The following is an 18,271-nucleotide window of genomic DNA, read 5'->3' as shown; positions in this document are numbered from 1 at the left end:
CAGATGTTTCACTGCTTAATCTGGACTGTTTCCACATGGCAGCACAAAACGGCCTCATATTAGCAAACTAACATTATGGATGGATTTATAATGCAAACATTGTTTTAGTTGTAGTGAATTATAAGGGAGGTTATGGGGCAAAACTATTGCTCTTAAATGGGGCATGCTGGCTGGCTTTGAAGAAACTGGTGTACTTCAGAGATATGTTTTACAGATTATGCTCTTTCCAGATCGTAATGTGTTTAACAGAGTCAGCTTGTTTTAAAGCAATGCCTGGGGCCGTTCTGATGGGCGGTTGGATCAAACAGGATATTAGGTTTTATGCAGAGACATTTCAGATGTTAATGCCATTTTGAAGCAGCCCATGGAATTTACAATGAACTTTGACATTAACTTATATACAAGAATGTTTTTTTCCCATATTTTTTATATGTATTTTTCTGTGCTGAAATAGTACATAAAAATTTCAAAAACATTGTACTATGTATTCATATGTCTGTGCATGTGTGAACATTTGTGAACATGTACACTCTAAAAAATGCTAGGTTAAAAACAACCAAAGTTGTGTTGAAAATGGACAAACCCAGAAATTGGGTTGTTTTAACCCAGTGAATGGTGTCATTCAAACAACCCAATTTCTGGGTTTGTCCATTTTCAGCCCAACTTGGGTTGTTTTTAACCCAGCATTTTTAAGAGTATAGGGGTCAGACAGAAGGGTCCTCACCTTTAGCCAGGAGGAAGTGATGTAAAGGAGAAAGGAAATAGTGGTATGTATGCTATGCACCATGACATATGAGGAAACAGGACGTTAGCCTTTTACAAGCACTATGAGATGGTCTCGGTGACCAAAAAGTGCCTCAGTATCCTCATAACAGCTCATAAATAGAGAAAATGGTAGTACATGTAACACAATACAGTTCCATTCAGAGCATTTCCTCTTACTTCAGTTATTTTTACCTTTTAGTGCGCTCTTCTTTCCTCCAGGGATAATTTGGCAGAGTATCACAGATGTTTCTGCTGCATATCTATATATACATAGCTTTCTAAAGGGGCCTCGAAATACATTAAATATTTATAGCAAGTAGTCAACAGCTGAATAATTATGTTTTTATTCTAAGTCCGAGTCGAGTAAGTAATTGTCTGATTTAGTATGTTTCTTTCATTCTGAAGTCTGGTCATTTGTAAAACAAAGCAAAAATGTACCAGTCTTCCACAACAAAGCACAACGCTTCATGACTGAAGAGATCGAGAAACATAGATTTACGACAGGTTGTAGGAGCAACAGAAAACATGGGGTCATGAACTCTGTGACTCCTTCCCCCTTCTGCCCTAGACACGTACAGTGGGGTTCAACCATCTGAGTTTGATTTGATTGATAATTGGATCATTTTAAAAGCTGAGAAATGAACAAAAAACTTTGGAATTGTTTTCGAAAAGTATAAACAAAGAAACATGAGCTGTCTCACATTTTGAAGGCTGCATCCTCCGGTGGTCGCATACATCACAATTCACCCCAAAAGGAAAATAAATCCAATAATTTACTCACTCTCAAGCCATCCTAGGTGTATATGACTTTTCTTTCAGCCAAACACAATCAGAGTTACATTAAAAAATATCCCGGCTCTTTCTTTTATATTGGTAGTGAATGGCGGTCCTAAGTCCAAAAAATTGAATCTATCCATCATAAAAGTAATCCATACGACTCCAGAGGTTTAATAAAAGTCTTCTGAAGTGAAGGGATTGTTTTTTTTGTAAAATACACATATTTAAATCCTTATAAACTAAAATAATTAGCTTCCGGCAGATGGCCTACGCAAGTTGACTTCCAAAAGAGTAACCCTGACGTGATGTATGATATAGAATGTAGTGCTTGATGGATGGATGCATTTTTTTTGGACTTCAAAATTAGGGTCGCCGTTCACTACCATTATAAAGTTTGGAAGAACCAGGATATTTTTTTATATAACCCAGATTGTGTTCATATGAAAAAAGAAAGTCATATAACTATGGGTTGATGGTGAGTACATCATGGGATCATTTTCATTTTTAGGTGAAGAACTATCCCTGTAAATAAACTGACCACTGAATTCCAGGCATTAATAAATTACAGCAGTTTATGCTTTACTAGGAATAACGGTCTCTTGTAACGTTACTGTTCTGAAATAAGGCATACTTTATGATGTAGGGGGCTGACAAATGTGACCTCCGGAGGATGCAGCCTTCAAAATGAGACACAGCTAATGATGTAAAATGAATAAGATTGGTCTCCAATTAAATCAGTGTCACTGATCATGTGACTGAACAGATGGTCAGAGGTTTTTCCTTTGAAGCTCTAGATGGTCTTTGGATCATCTCAAATCATAATGAGCGCCGGAAGGTATTCTGAGTTAAACCCACTGTCTCACACAGGCACGGACACATACACATTAAAGTTAAGAATTCATTTGTCAGTGCAACACACAGATGCACTGCATTGCATACACTACCGCTGAAACGTTTGGGGTTAGTACAAATATGTAATTGTAAATAAAAAAAATCAAATAAAAAATCTTACTGACACCTAACTTTTGAATGCTAGCGTATACATTAAAGAAATATCAAATGTCACAAATTATAATTCTGCCATATTTACTCGCTTGTCATTTATGCACTCATATTTTTCAAAACCAAAATCCTCTTGCCATACAATGACAAGCTCTAAAAATGAGAGAGAAAAAAGTATATAAATATTATAAATGTAGTCTGTCTGACTCACTTTATTCTAGGCATAAAGTAAACAAATAAATCTAGGGTAAATAATGAGAGATTTTTAATTTGGGTTAACTATATGATCATACATAATTACTTTTGCCGTTATTAGGACCATTAATGCCCTCAAAAGTTGCCTGCACACAAAATCAGCTAAACATCTGCTTTGTTTGATTTATGCGTTGAAGAAACACACACAACGAGCTTACAGTATTGCAAAAGCCTCCCTCTTTTTCTTTCTGTCTCTCTAATGACAGCCACATGGGCTGAAGCAGTGAAGAGTCAGCGGTAGGGCCCGGTGCCACGTTCTCTGTGTTTTCTGCAGCACTAGCAGTGTGTTTCTCAGTGCCCTGAGGACGAGAAACTTTAAGGTGCTGGCTGATAGTCTAAAGCTTTCCAGAGCTCCCGGACTCTCCAATTCAGCACAGTTTGATTTAATCAACAAGAAAGTGTACAAAAGAAAGGTTGTTTCTTTGTCTTTGGCCTGCTGTGACCTAACATACTCCACTGCACAGTTTCTTAACTTGATCTAAGTAAGCAAAGAAGTGACTTTACTGTTACTGTTTGCCATGTCTCCAGGCAGCTTTGTCAATGTGCCTCCGGTCGGTCAATAACAATGAGCCAGCTTGAGTCGACATCCTACTGTATATTTGCTGGATAGTCATTTCACACCCAAGTCTTCCCGCAAAGCCAACTAACATACCAAAGAAAGTCAGCTGATTGAGTTCGTCCAAAGAAATCAAAACCGAAAAACACAAACATGAAAGCTTTTTTGAGCTGTTTGTATTCACTGTTTCTCAGAAAGACTCTAAATCCGGCATTGTATTTTTCTGTGGTAAAACGACCGGCTTAAAGCAGCGACCTTTAAATCAATACTACATTTGCTCGTCTGTTTGCCTGCATCTCATTGATTGATCTGTCATGACCACAGCGTGACCTGCAGAGCTCTAGACTGAAGCGCCTGTGTGTTTAATCGTCACATTCTGCAGTTTGCTTTGGGTAGAGTTCCCAATCTGTAACCTCTGACTTCTCCAGCTCCCATTTCCCTCCCAGCACGACTCATAATCGTCACTATTTCAGATAAAAAAAAATGTTTTTACCATAATTTTTTTCTCCAGTAATCAGTCATCTAGCAACATTACAATAGTATTATTCAGAATATACACTAATAAAGTAATGTACCATGTTGAATGTTTTCTGCATATCTCAAAATGGTTTAAAATCTTGTTGTGAGAATCTTTTTAATACAGATAATCTGATATGCAGAATCAATTTAGTTGTTATATGATATATTGTTATTTACAAATGTTTGTAAATTTGAATGAGATGGTGACTGAGTAAAGAACTAAAAAGAAAGTTGTGTAATATTTGGACAGAAGTTTTGGGCATGTACCAGTTTTTCCTTGATATTCTTTGAAATACCTTATTTAAACAGGGTTAAACAACAGATGAAAATTGCAATCTTTCAAAAAAGCACATCATGGTAATATCATTATACAAAATGTATTTAATGTGGGTTTTACATACGAATATTAATGGAGTATGAGTAGTAAATAGGGTCAATCATTTTATATCATGATATCATCTGATCATAACTAGGTTATTTTTTACTGGCTAGTCATTTTTGTTGTTCAGAGATATAAGCAGTTGTAGGCTATCTCTCTCTAGCTCTACGCACTCATAATTTACTCACCTTTCCTTTTTTCTGTTATGTCTTTTCGTTCCCGTCTATCTTTTTATCTGGTTACAAAGAGGGCTTTGTTTTCATGGCCTTGAACGCGCCGCGCTCTGGCGCCCGTCACGCGTCCTGCTACGTCATAGTTTCCGAACGCAAAAGCAAGGCGTCGTGTTTTGTAATGCCCGCGTGCTGCCGCCAGAGGGAGCGCCGCACTGCTCGTTACAACCCACCACGCAGATTAAAGCTCGCGCTGTAGTGGGACAGGCCGGTGGAAGAACTGAACGGATTTGCATCGGGGCGAGGGAAAAGGGAGGGCACTGCGGGCAAACAACGGGAAAGAGACGAGTGGACGGAAGAAAACTGGATAGGTGAACGCCACGGTTTAAGATAAATCGCTCATAGCATACTTCTTGTATAGATATTTTAATCGCGACCCCCCCGTATCCCCCTCTCGGTAACGTATCCCCCCTGCAAAACAAGTTAAGCTGTCCAATGAATGGAGTTGCATTTTGCCTTGTTGGAATACCTCCGTATCCAGAAAACGAAGTAAGTGCAAGACTTTTCCTCACTAAAACGAAACGCGCTGAGCATATGATGCTCGGCAAATGTTTGCGTAAATTCGAGTTAAACATCATTCTGTGTGTTAAACAGTGTTGTATTAATCAGAGAGCACGATATCCTAAGAGGATTAAGTAGCGTGGATACAATGTGTACAAACAGATGAGACCGCTATTCCTACAGAAACTCCTTTTAACTGCCAGCTTGGGTTAATAATCGCAGTGTATCCTTTAATAGTGTAGGCTACGAAGCACGTATTAACCGTGATGTAGCCTACGACTGAAATGGTCGTACTTTAACATCACTCGCACATTGTTGTTGTTGTCAATGCCACTGTGAGCTCGGGATTCAGCTGCACTGCCTGTCAATCAATCACTGCACACGTTTTTAACGTATCGGAACATGATTTAACAATCAAATCATCAGTCTGGTGATGTTTCATGTTTTCTGTGGATTATTTTTTATTTTATTTTTTGTAGGTGAAAATGATCAACGGAATTACAGAGCCTGCTTTCTTTACCCTATGTAGCCTATATGATACAGGCAGTTTTTATATTTTATATGAATAATCACTTTTTAATTATGTTCAATATGTAACAGGTCTGCAATATTTTGCACAGTTAAATGTAGCATTAGAACATTTTCCTTTTTGGATCTGTTTCGCTCTTGAGAATGAAGAATAATTTAGGTCTAACTACATTGTCATAACATACTTTTTATTCTAATAAATGATTTCTTAAAGATCATGTAAATGCGTTTATCTGTAGATCTGATATTAGTGAAACTATTTATTTATTAAACTATTAAACTATTTATTTATACTAAATTATTTATTTATTTCATAGCATCAAATAATATAGTCTATTGTTTTTATTTATACTTGACTTGACTACAACACATTTTATAACAATAAATGAATTGTCTAGTTTATTTCTCAACATTTGTGTCTAAGAAGGCGATAGATAGATAGATAGATAGATAGATAGATAGATAGATAGATAGATAGATAGATAGATAGATCTGTATTGTCATTGTTAAAAGGAACAACGCATCATGTTTAGTAGCTCTTCAGAATTAGCAGGATAACAATAAACAATGTAAACAGTGTAAATAAATAACAGATAATTTCAAAATATAGACACTGTAAATTAGAATAAAAAATATATTCATTTGAACATAAACAAACAAAGGCATTCATACAACATGACTAGGACATAAATATAGAATGGAAAATAAGATATACTGCAGGGATAGACACCGTGGACATAAATAGTGCAAAGTGAAATAATAGTGGGAAATAGTAATGTAATGGTGAAAAATGCTATTACACGTCTTTCTTTAAGTTAGGAGTTTATTGCATGAGTCCTTTTGTGTGTGTGTGTGTGTGTGTGTGTGTGTGTGTGTGTGTGTGTGCTTGTTTATATTACATTGTGGAGACCAACTAGCCGTTGTGTCCCCAAAGTAATATAAACCTGAGATCACCTACATTGTAGGTAGCCAGCGGCCAGCAAAATGTAAATGGATTCATAAACATACTAAATTATGTTTTTTTTTTTTTGTTTTTTTTTTTGGAAAATGTAAAAATGCAGAATGTTTCCTGTGAAGGGTAGGTTTAGGGGCAGGGGCAGGGGCAGGGGCAGTGTAGGGGAATAGAATGTTCAGTGTACAGTGTAACATCCATTATACCTATGCAAAATCCCCACAATTCACAAAAAAATAACTGTGTGTGTGTGTGTGTGTGTGTATGTTGTCCATGTGTGTATGGGTGTGTACCAGCACATTACAGCATCACCCGGAGCAATAGCTTTACTGTATGTCTCAGATCTTTTCTTTGTCATAATTCTTGTTTTACAGTTAGCGGTTTTCCTCTTCCCCTTTATTGGACCCTTTTGATGTGAAATGAGGAAAGAAAGAAATATGCATGCGTATATATAGTCATCAAGACTAAATGTTTTTTGTGCACCATTTGCAACAGAGCTGAATCAGCATGTCTGTTTTATGTCTTATCTTAAGACTACCATAGTAAAGATTACCACACTGCCGCTGGTGTTTGCGAGTCAAAAGTGTTTTTAGAGCTCTGTGGTATTAGTAAAGAGATCTTGATTTGTTTTGCTCTAAAAGTTTTAAACACTTAAAAATGTCGGAATGTCATTGCATTAGATTACAAAATATCAAGTCACCAAGTGAACTTCCCTTTTTTGAGCCATTTTAGTGTCACAGTGATTTTTAATGGACATACAGTTGTACTCAAGTTCACACATGTCCTATCAGAGTAACCACATGTGCTGTTCTTCACTTTAACTATTGTGCCCTTTAAAGGAGTACTTCACTGCTGGCAAAATGAGCTTCTCCATTAGCTGTGCGGTAGAAAACGGTGCTACCTTATTAGAGAAAACAAAGGAAAAAACCTTCACTTTTGCCAAATAGGTAGGCAAACCTCAACACCCATAATGCACTGGGCATGTTGCCATCCAAGGCCACTCCCACCAGTCTGCTTTTGATAGAGTCAAATACAGTCATGCTTGAGTTTACAATTACTCTAAGCAAACTTATAGTCATAATGGTGTTGACTTGTATTGTTCCCGGGCATAGAAAAATGATAGAGTAAACATTTTGTGGGACTGAGTTACGCTGTGCAGGAAAATCTGAAAAACATATGTGTTTGTAGTCAACATTTCAAACTGGATGACTACCAAAACACAGCAGCTGCGCCATGGACCCTAATAATACGATTGCAATCGGACTAGTAGCGCAATCCGAATAAAAAAAAGTCACACGTAACCACGTCATTCGGAATGCATTGGCCAGATCTGATTAAAATTTCAGTCATATTATGAGGGAGGGTTTATTCCTTTTGTTATCCGATCAAGAGGACATATCTCGATTGGAAACACTTGATAAACACTTGATCAGATTGAAAAATTGTTCAGTGACGTAGAAACAGCGTAATGAGGTATGAAGGGCGGAATGAGCTGTTCTTCTTTTTGAATACGGTGTCATAAATGAGTGTCCCTTCATTCTAAAATTCTCTCTCCACTCATCATCTGTGAAGTAGAGCAAAACAACGTGGAAGCCAGCAAACAAACTGGGTCAGAGATTGCAGATTCTATCCGACCTAAAAAGGCCTCAGCATCCATCTAAAAATATGAATGAGAGCATATTAAAACTCGGATAAATCAACTTACAGTGTGGCTTTCATTGTCAATTGTGCTCACTCCTCTTTCGTGTACTCAAGCTGGCAACCTGCATGAGCCTGAGGAGGAGAAGGAGGGGGAAACAACTCACTTCAATATTTTGAATTTGGACTGCAGTACCCATCTTAACCACAGTCCTACTTACAAATCAACCTTTTATGCTTTTTAAAAACAAAGAAATAGAGAATGGTTAGTATGCTGCAACAACAGCAGGGAAACTGTATATTTGTGTAGTCAAATGATTAAATCCAGCCAGAAGCTTTATATATAAACGTGCACATCAACCCGATCACTTTAAGAAAAAAAAGCAAAACACCTTTACGTACAGGTAAAAAAATGTTGCCATAGTGTTTCATTTTTACCGTAATACTGTTTAAAGAGATGACATGTTTGATACTGGTTTCAGTGATAAACCTTCCCTTACAATAACTGTTCTGTTAATAACCCTCTGCCGATCCGACTGTATGTGGGCAGGAATGCAAAAATGCGGAGGTGAAGTTTTCACAAAAAGCCCTGGAGCTTTGAAAAGCAAAACACTTCACCCAGTTGACTTTTGTTGACGTTTGTTGTGAATTTCCCAGTCCAGGTAATACATAGAATGAGTAAACATTATTATTTTCATATACTACTGACATTGCGACAAATACAAAATGAGTAAAAAATTCAGCCAATCATGTTTTGGCCAGTGCCGCTGAAAAACAGAGTTACGACCACTGATCTAACTCTATATTTCTATATAACTCTATATAAATCTATATAGATCTGTGGTTAGGACACTTCCATAGAAACTGAGGAATGCAAAGCGCGTGTCACTAAAGCGGAGCGACCAATAATTCCAGCATTAAAGGGGGGGTGAAATGCTGTTTCATGCATACTGAGTTTTTTACACTGTTAAAGACTTGGATTCCCATCCTAAACATAGACAAAGTTTCAAAAACTAATGTTGGACGTTTGATGGAGTATTTCTGTGTCAAAAATACTCCTTCCGGTTTCTCACAAGTTTCGGCGAGTTTTTTCCGAGTATGGGTCGGCTTGACGTCGACAGAGCGGAAGGTCCTTGTATGGGTCATACGGGCTCTTCTCCCGGTAGGGTGCGCGCGCGTGACTAGAGCGTGAGAGGAAACGCACGCCCATAAACACTCCGCGCCGCGCTCCACTTTATTCCTTTGGGTGACATCAAGCGACTTCAACGCTTCAGCACAGCATTCCGGGAAGGCAGCGCTGCATTTGAACGCAGAAATGACGGGAAGTTTCACAACATCACTTCAGTCGCGTCGCAAAGTGAATCTCCACGGTCACTGCTGTCACAGGACTTCACCAAATCATACCAAAGAAGTGTGTTTTTGACGGAGCCGTCCCAGCGATAAAGATTCGGCCCTGCTTTGGAAGCAGCCGGTGAGTAAAACTGCTTCAAATGTCTGTGCTGTTGGCTATCGCCACGCGAGTAAACATCAGTAAACGACACGATTGCGTGCATCGTCATTCAAATGCGCTAACGGTTACTCTATTGTTGTTCTATGTATAACGTATGACGTGCAAACCCGTTTTGCTTGCTACTGCTACGGTTTAGTCGCATACGATAGTCCATAAACCGAATCATGTCCTCATAAACCGAGAGTAAACACACACAAATGTTGACAGGCCACTAAATACAGTACATACCACAGAGACGGACGTCCTGCTGTTGCTGTTTCTCCTGTTCAATTTATTTCAGCTTCCGAATGATTCTGGATCGTATATCTATTAGCTGAGATTGATAGCGATGGGTTTCTCCACGCTTGAGGACGTCACCGCTTTGTGCGCGCTCGTCATTATCACATAGCCTATATTTCTTTTATAAATATAATAAAACTAAAGACTTTTCTGAGATATGAAGGATGCAATACAACTCTATAGGTACTCAAGATTGACATGAGATTGACTGAAACTGAGTGTATCAACCCCCCTTTAAACACCATTCATTTCACTCATTCATTTCACTGTAGGCTATCTCAAGTGCACTCGCTGGAAAATTGATGAAATAAATGCATATTTTGAGAATATTGATAAAAGGTGTATGTTATGAAGCACATTAGAATTGATGTATATTGTTATACAATAGATCGTCAGACTCTAACTGCTGTTAGATGACGTGGGATCACTGCTAAAACTATTATATCCAGATGCTATCTGTCATTTCAACAGTTTTTAGATTCTTTGAGATCTTACTGTCAAATGCGTTTATATTCATTCAAGGAATAACGTCTCTTAGCGCCTGAATATATAGAGTTGAATAAATTGGTTGCCCTGTTTTTTTTAAATAACCATTTAAAATTCCTTGCTTGGGTAAATTATGTATATTCTACCATCATTACTTTAGTATGGAATGATTATTAACAGGTTGACACCTGTTGTGTATGCTTCGAGTATCAAAATAACATTAGGACGTTAATAACATTGAAAATAAAAATAAAACACTATGGCGTAGATGGCAGAAGAGGAATACTTATTGGCTCATTAGCTTTTTTTTTTAATTTTGAATGAATTTTTATAGCTAATCAAATTTATACCACTATAAAAACACTTTTTGTTACTTTTTTGTACTGGTATGTTAAATATATAGGCTAATTGTAGGGAACATTACAAAGTCTAATGAAAAACCAAATTTCTGACTACTTCAAGATAAATCTTTATTTAAATCATGTCTGTGCTGTTTGTTATGATGAGAGGATTTGTAGATAGTGGGAAGATTCGTGTAAAAACTTGTACTAAAATTAATTCAGCATTTACAGACTATATGAAACTTGTTTTGATCGATACTGAGAGGATTCTCATTCACGGTAAATTAAACATATGATTCGTTGGTTATTATTTTCACTAGAAATGCACGTGATTGGCTACAACACTCAACGCTGTAAAATCATATGTTGTACTCTCGTGACCAAAATGAAGATTAACGTTGTCTCTTCTTTATCTCTCCCCAGAATAAAATGCTACTGTAAAGCCTTGGTGAAGTCAATGCACATATTGAGTTAATATTTGCCAGAAATTGCTGCAAATATAGTGAAAATGCTGTCTATCTTGCTTAATCCTATTTAAACAGATTGACAGCGTGGAGTTGTTTGGAACTATTGAGAGCTCTATTGCTCTGGTCAGCACGACATGGCTGTTATCTGATTATATAGATATACAGTAGCACTCGCCAAAACGTGATTGGTTGGAGCGAGAACATGCTACGATTGGTCAGCACAATATGGCTTAAGTAGACAGTGGGTGGAGTCTACCTATTTGTGGATTTGTTAGAGTCAAGATGCTAGAAATGTTTCAAAATCCACGCGATTTACAAATGTGCAAGAAGAGATCCACAAATGCACAGGAAGCGATTCACAAATGAATGCAACTTATGCAAGGCAGATTTGTGTGTTTGTGACTTAAAAAAATCCACATACCGGTATATTTTTTGGTTTTCACAAATGTCATTGTATTTATTTGTGAATCTAAATAATTTTTGTGAAACTCCTGCATATATTTGTGGATCTCAATCTATTGAGTTGTGAAATTATTTATTTTTTGTGAATCGCTTTACGTTTATTTGTGGATAACAATATATTTGTTTGGAATAATGCAACAATAAAACCCCCATAGTTCCTAACCAACACGCACACAGAGTGAGAGAGATATTTAGGATAAAAAAAGATCAGGGAGTGAGATTAAAAGATAATATTTTCTCATTTTGGACTCATGTAAACTCAAATGCACTTCATAAATATAGTCCGGTGTTGTTGTGCTCTGAGGGTGTGGCAGGAGTGTGTGTGTGTGTGTGTGTGTGTGTGTGTGTGTGTGTGTGTGTGTGTGTGTGTGTGTGTGTGTGTGTGTGAGTGAGTGAGAGAGAGAGAGAGTTTGAGAGAGTTAATGTGCTGCTCTCTCTCCCAGTCATGCCTAATTGAACCCTGATTCAATTATCACAAAGCGGTTGGGCAGAGAGGAGGGAAAGAAAAGAAGAGGACATGAGAACACACTTCATTTCATTTAGAGAGATCAGCAGACTGCCTTTAGTGCTGCTCACACGTATCAGATCAGAGCAGTCAGTCATATGCACTCCAATAAACACATTCAGAACAATTGTCAGTCTGCATTAAGTAATTTGCATGATCTTTATTATTAATTATTGCATGATCTATATTGTTTAGACACACAAAGAAGCATTACATAACAGTGCTGTTAAAACACAATAAATTGCTAATTCATTTCTAATTTCATTAGAAGACTGTAGCCTATATCTGAAACAATGGAAGGAACTCAGGATTGTGCATAAACAGTTTGGTTTGCACTTATGTGTCCTGAAAAAGCCCTATTGTGATCACTCGCTCTGCAGTATGGAAATAGTTTGTGTGTGTGTGTGTGTGTGAGTGTTAGAAAGAGAGAGAGAATTTGTGCCAAACTACAAGCTCAGTGTTGCTGTCTATGAGAGAAAAAAGGGTGAATGTTTAGAGAGCAGAGGTCCATTAGCACTTAGACACTGTTTAAACATCATTACATGGGCCTGCTTTTCAAACTCAACTTTCTCTGTTTCATTCTTTCAACTCTACCCTTCAATTCAAATGTTTGGATTTGGTATTATTTTGTAAATGTTTATGTAAGAAGTCTCTTATGTTCACCAAGGCCTCATTTATTTGATACAGTAAAACAGTTAATATTGAAATAGTATTACAATTTAAAATCTTTTTTTTTTCTAATTGTATATATTTAGAAATGTAATTTATTTGTGTGATGGCAAAGTCTTCAGTGCCACATGATTTGTCAATAACCATATGCTAATTAGCTGCTCAAGAAACATTTATTATTATTATTTATGAAAACAGTTGCTTAATATTTTTTGTGAATAGTAGAAATTTCAATAAAGCAGCTTTTATTGGAAATGGAAATCTTGTTTAACATTATAAGGACTGCCATTTTAACCCATTTAAATTTAATTAACTCTTAAAACTTACTTAAAATAGCGCAAACAAATTATTTAACACATTTATCACACCCGCCCTTAAATGGTCATGTGTAATAAATTCTATGCTAAATCAAATTAAAGATTTATTTTAAAAGCAACTTGTTGATGTTTTTCTCATATATAACACTAGCCTGACGTGGTCATACTCAATTCTAGTCAGAATATGAGTCTGAAGCTGCTCCATTGGGCTGTGATTATGGGGCGTGGGGATAGACCTACAACCAATCAGAGCTGTGTTGCCAAGTCCGCGTTTTTTTCCGAGGGTTGTTTTCCATGTGACGTCAATTATGCGATATATAGACCCACCCAGGGATGCAAAAATTTTAGTAGGCAACCATACACATTGCCAAAATAACAAATTTTACCCCCAAAACGGCCTTTTTTTCCCCCCGGGAACCAATTGTTTGGGGTTAGTAGTTGGCGGGTTTTGTTGTAAAAACTTGGCGACCCTGTCTGCACGTGCGCTGAAATAAACGATCTTCGCTGGTGTTGTAAAAAAAAAAAAAAAAGAATTTAAGGTTACACATAGGCATGTGCCGATATCAATTTTTCATGTTGCGATTAATTGCGACACTTTTATCACGGTATTGAAATAAATTGCAAAAAAAGTGTTTTCATAGCATAACAGCTTTAAGAACTATTTTTGTAATATGTTTAAAATAAATACAATAATGCAATGCACCAAAAATATAAACAGCTCTGGAATAAAATTAAGAGAAATCAATGTTAAGTGGTCTCTTAATTTTTTCTATAGCTGTAAAAGTACAATTTTCAAACAGATTAAAGTGCAAAAGAATTAGGCTATAAAGAACAACAGGTAACAAATTAATATAAGGTCTCATTATTTAATGCATTAACTATGATTGAGGAAGAGCTACATTTGTTACAGAAAGTATAATGTTTTTGGTAATGTTAAGAAATACTGATCATTGTTAGTTTATCTTAGGTCCATTAAAAAAGTTTTGTTATTAAACAGCAACTTAGAAATTAACCATACTTAGAATAATTAATTCTTTATAATTATTTTTCATTGTCTGTTTGGTAATATTGAATTAACATGTTAACTAATGAAGTCGTATGTCTTTTGGACAAATAATCCAAAAAATTCTAATCAATAGGGCATGTTGTAGTCCAGATTAAAACATTATGTTTAAGTTTAAAAATAAATAGCCTATTAAGTCTTTAAGTATTAAGTATTTGGTGCTTTGATGAACAACATTGAGATTACAAAAATGAACGGCTGTTTTAAAAACTTCTTCACTAGCGCTGTTGCTTTTGTTTGCGGGGTTTCCCGGGTAAACGCCGCATTCTGCCGCTCCATCAGTGCCCTCTGCTGTCACTGAGCGGCACTTCATTCAGCCCGTCTCCTTCAACCGTTCAGTCATGCACGTTGGGCTTTTTTACATCTGAGCGCGTGTCCATTGTGTTGAGCATTTATACGGTTGATGGGCAAAGTATTCTTGAGTGCATTATAAATTTCTTAATAATTGTTAATAAATTATTATTTACGATATTTTGAAGTGCCCACAATAACAATATCGTACATATTCATTATCATGATATATCGCATTACCGAAAATCGACACATGCCTAGTTAAACAGTTACTTACCAACATGATCATCATTGCAGAGAGAAATTGTGAAGGTGAATGCATATACAAACAAACTCTCCGTTTAGGATTTGAACAAATTCAACCAAGCCCCTTTGATGACGTGGATGATTACATTACTGTTTATTATCTGTCCATCATAGTCTAAAGTCTGCCCTGATGATTTCATTGGTCCGAACAGTTTCTGTTCGGGCATAATTACTTCTCTATGAATCAAGTCCAGACCAAACTGCCAGAGCTCAAATGTGGTGGGCGGGGCTGAGTTCAGCTGGCATACAGGCTAATATAACACAATAATGACTTGCATTGTTTTTCTTTTGCTGGGCATTTCTCAGTTAAATTAATTAGATTAGTTAATTGTTCCATCATATTTACTGTAGTATTTAGTGTCACTTTTGCAAAACAAAAGTATTAGAAATCCATGCTGATCCAAAGGACAATATTCTAATGGGTCTGAATGTCTATAATCATATTCATATTCAATGCCCCCCCCCCCCCCCCCCCAACACACACACACTATACTAAATGAAGGTCTTGTGTCAGCTTTTTGGATCTTCTTTTTGAATAAAATGCACATTTGGTTTGACACAAACTGTTAGTGAATGCGTGATGAATGGATGGATTGATGGATGGATGGAAAAAGATGCAAGGAAAGAGGTTAAATGTGTAGATGTATATATGGATAATTGGAAATATATACTTTTAGAAGAGACTTCCTAAACCCTTAGAGGAAGTTCATTAAGAGTGTTTCAGGATTTTGAGTGGTCAGACTTACACAGTAGGGAGAGTTTTAGATCCTCTCTCATCTCATGCCGGTTTAATGCTTCTTTGAGTACAGGAAATTGTGTGGTGAATCAGGAATTGATGCATACTGATCCATGATGCTACAAACCCAAATTTAGAAAGGCTTCCTTTCTGAGAAAGGGTGGTCTGGGTGGTGCGAGATGACACACACCCTCCACCAGTGATTTACAGAAACAGAAGGAGAGAACAACAGTGATGGCGAGAACTAATCAAACATTTCTGCTCATCAACAACAAAAGTGTCTTCCTGTGCCACATACATTAAAACAGAACTGAGAGTCCTGAAGCCACTTCAATAACGCTCCACCCTTCAGATATCGCTGACTCATCGTATTGAAATGCCGGGGCACAGTGTAAGACATGTGTGAGCAGTATGCTGTTATACACTGCAGTGTTGTTGGGACTGTATTTCAAGAATGATTGCTGTAGGCTTTAGATGTTGAATGCTGAGCCCCAGATGGGCGTCGGCCTCCACCGTTGCTCCCAGTGGATGACGGCACTCACATAATGGCTGCTTATTGATCTCTCTCTCTCTCTCTCTCTCTCTCTCTCTCTCTCTCTCTCTCTCTCTCTCTCTCTCTCTCTCTCTCTCTCTCTCTCTCTCTCTCTCTCTCTCATTCTCTTGTGCTCTCATTCTCCCTCTGTGTCAGTCTCTATAACCTAATGTAAACTAACAAGTCATTAAGGGAGTGCTCTTGTTAGACTTTTGACTGTCTCTGTAGCCTGCAGTCACTTCAGTGACCTGCGTTTGATAGGAATAACCGTGACAGTGACCCTGTCCACCCATCTCTACCAGCAGCTCATGTGACTGATGGACTCATCAGCATGACTTTTTTACATGCATGCTTGTGTAAATGGTTCCAGTAAATTGGGTTACAGTCACACACGGCAGTATTCCTTACAAACTGTTACCACATTAACTACTGTTTAAAATACTAGTTTAGTTTACTAAAAATTACTTTTACACTAAAAATGATGGTGTAAGGTGGTTGACTTAAGTTTGCTGCTGCAACATATTATACTTAATCTCTAACTATTTTAAACAATGTAATTTGTATTAGTACTTAAAAAATATTCTTATGAGCTTGTTTTGTATATAGTGACAAGGGAAGATATTTTGAAGAATGTCAGTATCCAAACAGTTAACTGCAGTCATTGACTTCCATAGTAAGAAAAAAAAAATACTATGGAACTCAGTCAATGGCTCCAGTTAGCTGTTTGGTTTCTGATATTCTTCAAAATATCTTCCCTTGTGTTCAGCTGAAGAAAGAAATTCATACAGGTTTGAAACAACTTGAGGGTGAGTAAAGGATGACAGAATTTTCATTTTAAAGTGAATATATAATGAATATCCTGAATTATACCCTGAAACCACATCGTTCTGCATGTATTTTTTTTTTAATTTCTCCAAGATTTTGCCCAATCTTGCGAGTTTTATGCACATTTGATTGTAATATCGCAGCAAAAGCCGAAACTTTCCATTCCTTGTCAGTACAGTGTGGGCAGAGGGCAATTTTTGCTTGAATGTGATGAATTTGCCTCTCTTCCTACTGGATTGCATTCCTGTGTGCCCTGCAGAAAGAGAGAGTGGGAAACGAGAGCAGAATTAAAGGCATAGTTGGGCAGGGCACAGGGCTGTTGTGTTGTGAGGAAAATCACACAATGACTCTCTCTTTCAGCAGAAAACAGCAGCTAATGCAGCTCCGCTTGTTGATGTGGTACACAGCTGTGTGTGGGGAAGAGAGAGAGAAAGAGAGGAAGGAAGAGAAGAGAAGACTGATCGAACTGTATATTTAGCTGTACTCAATGGGCATGATGTCATTGTCAAGAGTTTATTCATTCCAGTGACTCTTCACCTAAAAGATTTGTTTAATGATCCTTTCTAGGCTATACAAGTACATCTGTAGATGGCAATCAGTCATATGAGTGAATCATTCATTTAACAGATTAATTACAGACTATATATGAAGAATTCAGATGCAAAAGCCTCTAAAAGCCACTTTGGTCAAAAATGAGATGATACTGAGTGAATGCTCTCTACATATAGTAAGCTATACTTTCATATAATACTGTCACTTTAAACTCACTAAATCCTAGCCTCAGCCCATTCAGAAGTACCAGTACTTAGAAACCTTCACATGGAACCCTGACAAAAATGCTTATTTTAAAGAAAAACGTCAGATGGATTTAGAGGCTTTTGCATCTGAACTCTTCATATATTATTCTATTATAATAATAATATTCAACTATAATATTCGTTAAACAAACTGGTTAATTCATGACCAAAACATACTCCAGTAGTCTTATCATAAGCAATTTCTCATTTATACCACAAAATTCTACAAACTTTTTGACATTTGTCAAGCTTTAGATAAAGACAACAATAGAGGCATAGTATGCATCGACGTCACTTTCCCGCCAGAACACGGGTCTGAGTGGCAGAAGAGCAGTTGCATGACTGGGTTTAAAGGGGTCATATAATGCCATTTTTGTACATGGTAATATGATTCTTTAGTGTCTAAATGAAAAGTTTGTAATATACTTTAATTAAAAATGATCCTTAGTATTGTAAGAAAACACTCATTTACCTGGTCAAAAACAGCTGTTTTCAGCAAGCCATTTCAGTGCATACAACTTTAAATGCTAATGAGCTTTGCTCAACACCCCCTCCCCCACCCCAGTTAAATGACAAGGATGGC

At 37.0% G+C, this 18,271-nt stretch overlaps 1 protein-coding gene across 3 annotated transcripts in view; it reads left to right on the top strand.

Annotated features, from left to right (window-relative positions):
- Positions 1-18,271, top strand: part of arhgap23a (Rho GTPase activating protein 23a) — an 80,268-nt gene that overhangs the window by 5,678 nt on the left and 56,319 nt on the right. The window contains exon 1 of one of the 3 annotated variants that reach the window (XM_067419291.1): positions 4,845-4,972. The exons of the other annotated variants lie outside the window; for them this stretch is intronic. Coding sequence (XP_067275392.1) covers positions 4,919-4,972 — 54 coding nt within the window. The 5' untranslated portion in view covers positions 4,845-4,918. Of the gene's footprint in view, positions 1-4,844; positions 4,973-18,271 lie in introns of those variants that run through there. 3 annotated transcript variants of the gene reach the window in all.

This window comes from Pseudorasbora parva, chromosome 2, assembly GCF_024679245.1.
Source record: "Pseudorasbora parva isolate DD20220531a chromosome 2, ASM2467924v1, whole genome shotgun sequence".
Lineage (NCBI taxonomy): Eukaryota > Metazoa > Chordata > Actinopteri > Cypriniformes > Gobionidae > Pseudorasbora > Pseudorasbora parva.
The sequence above is the reverse complement of the archived record's forward strand: the minus strand, read 5'-3'. Positions and strand labels throughout refer to the sequence as shown.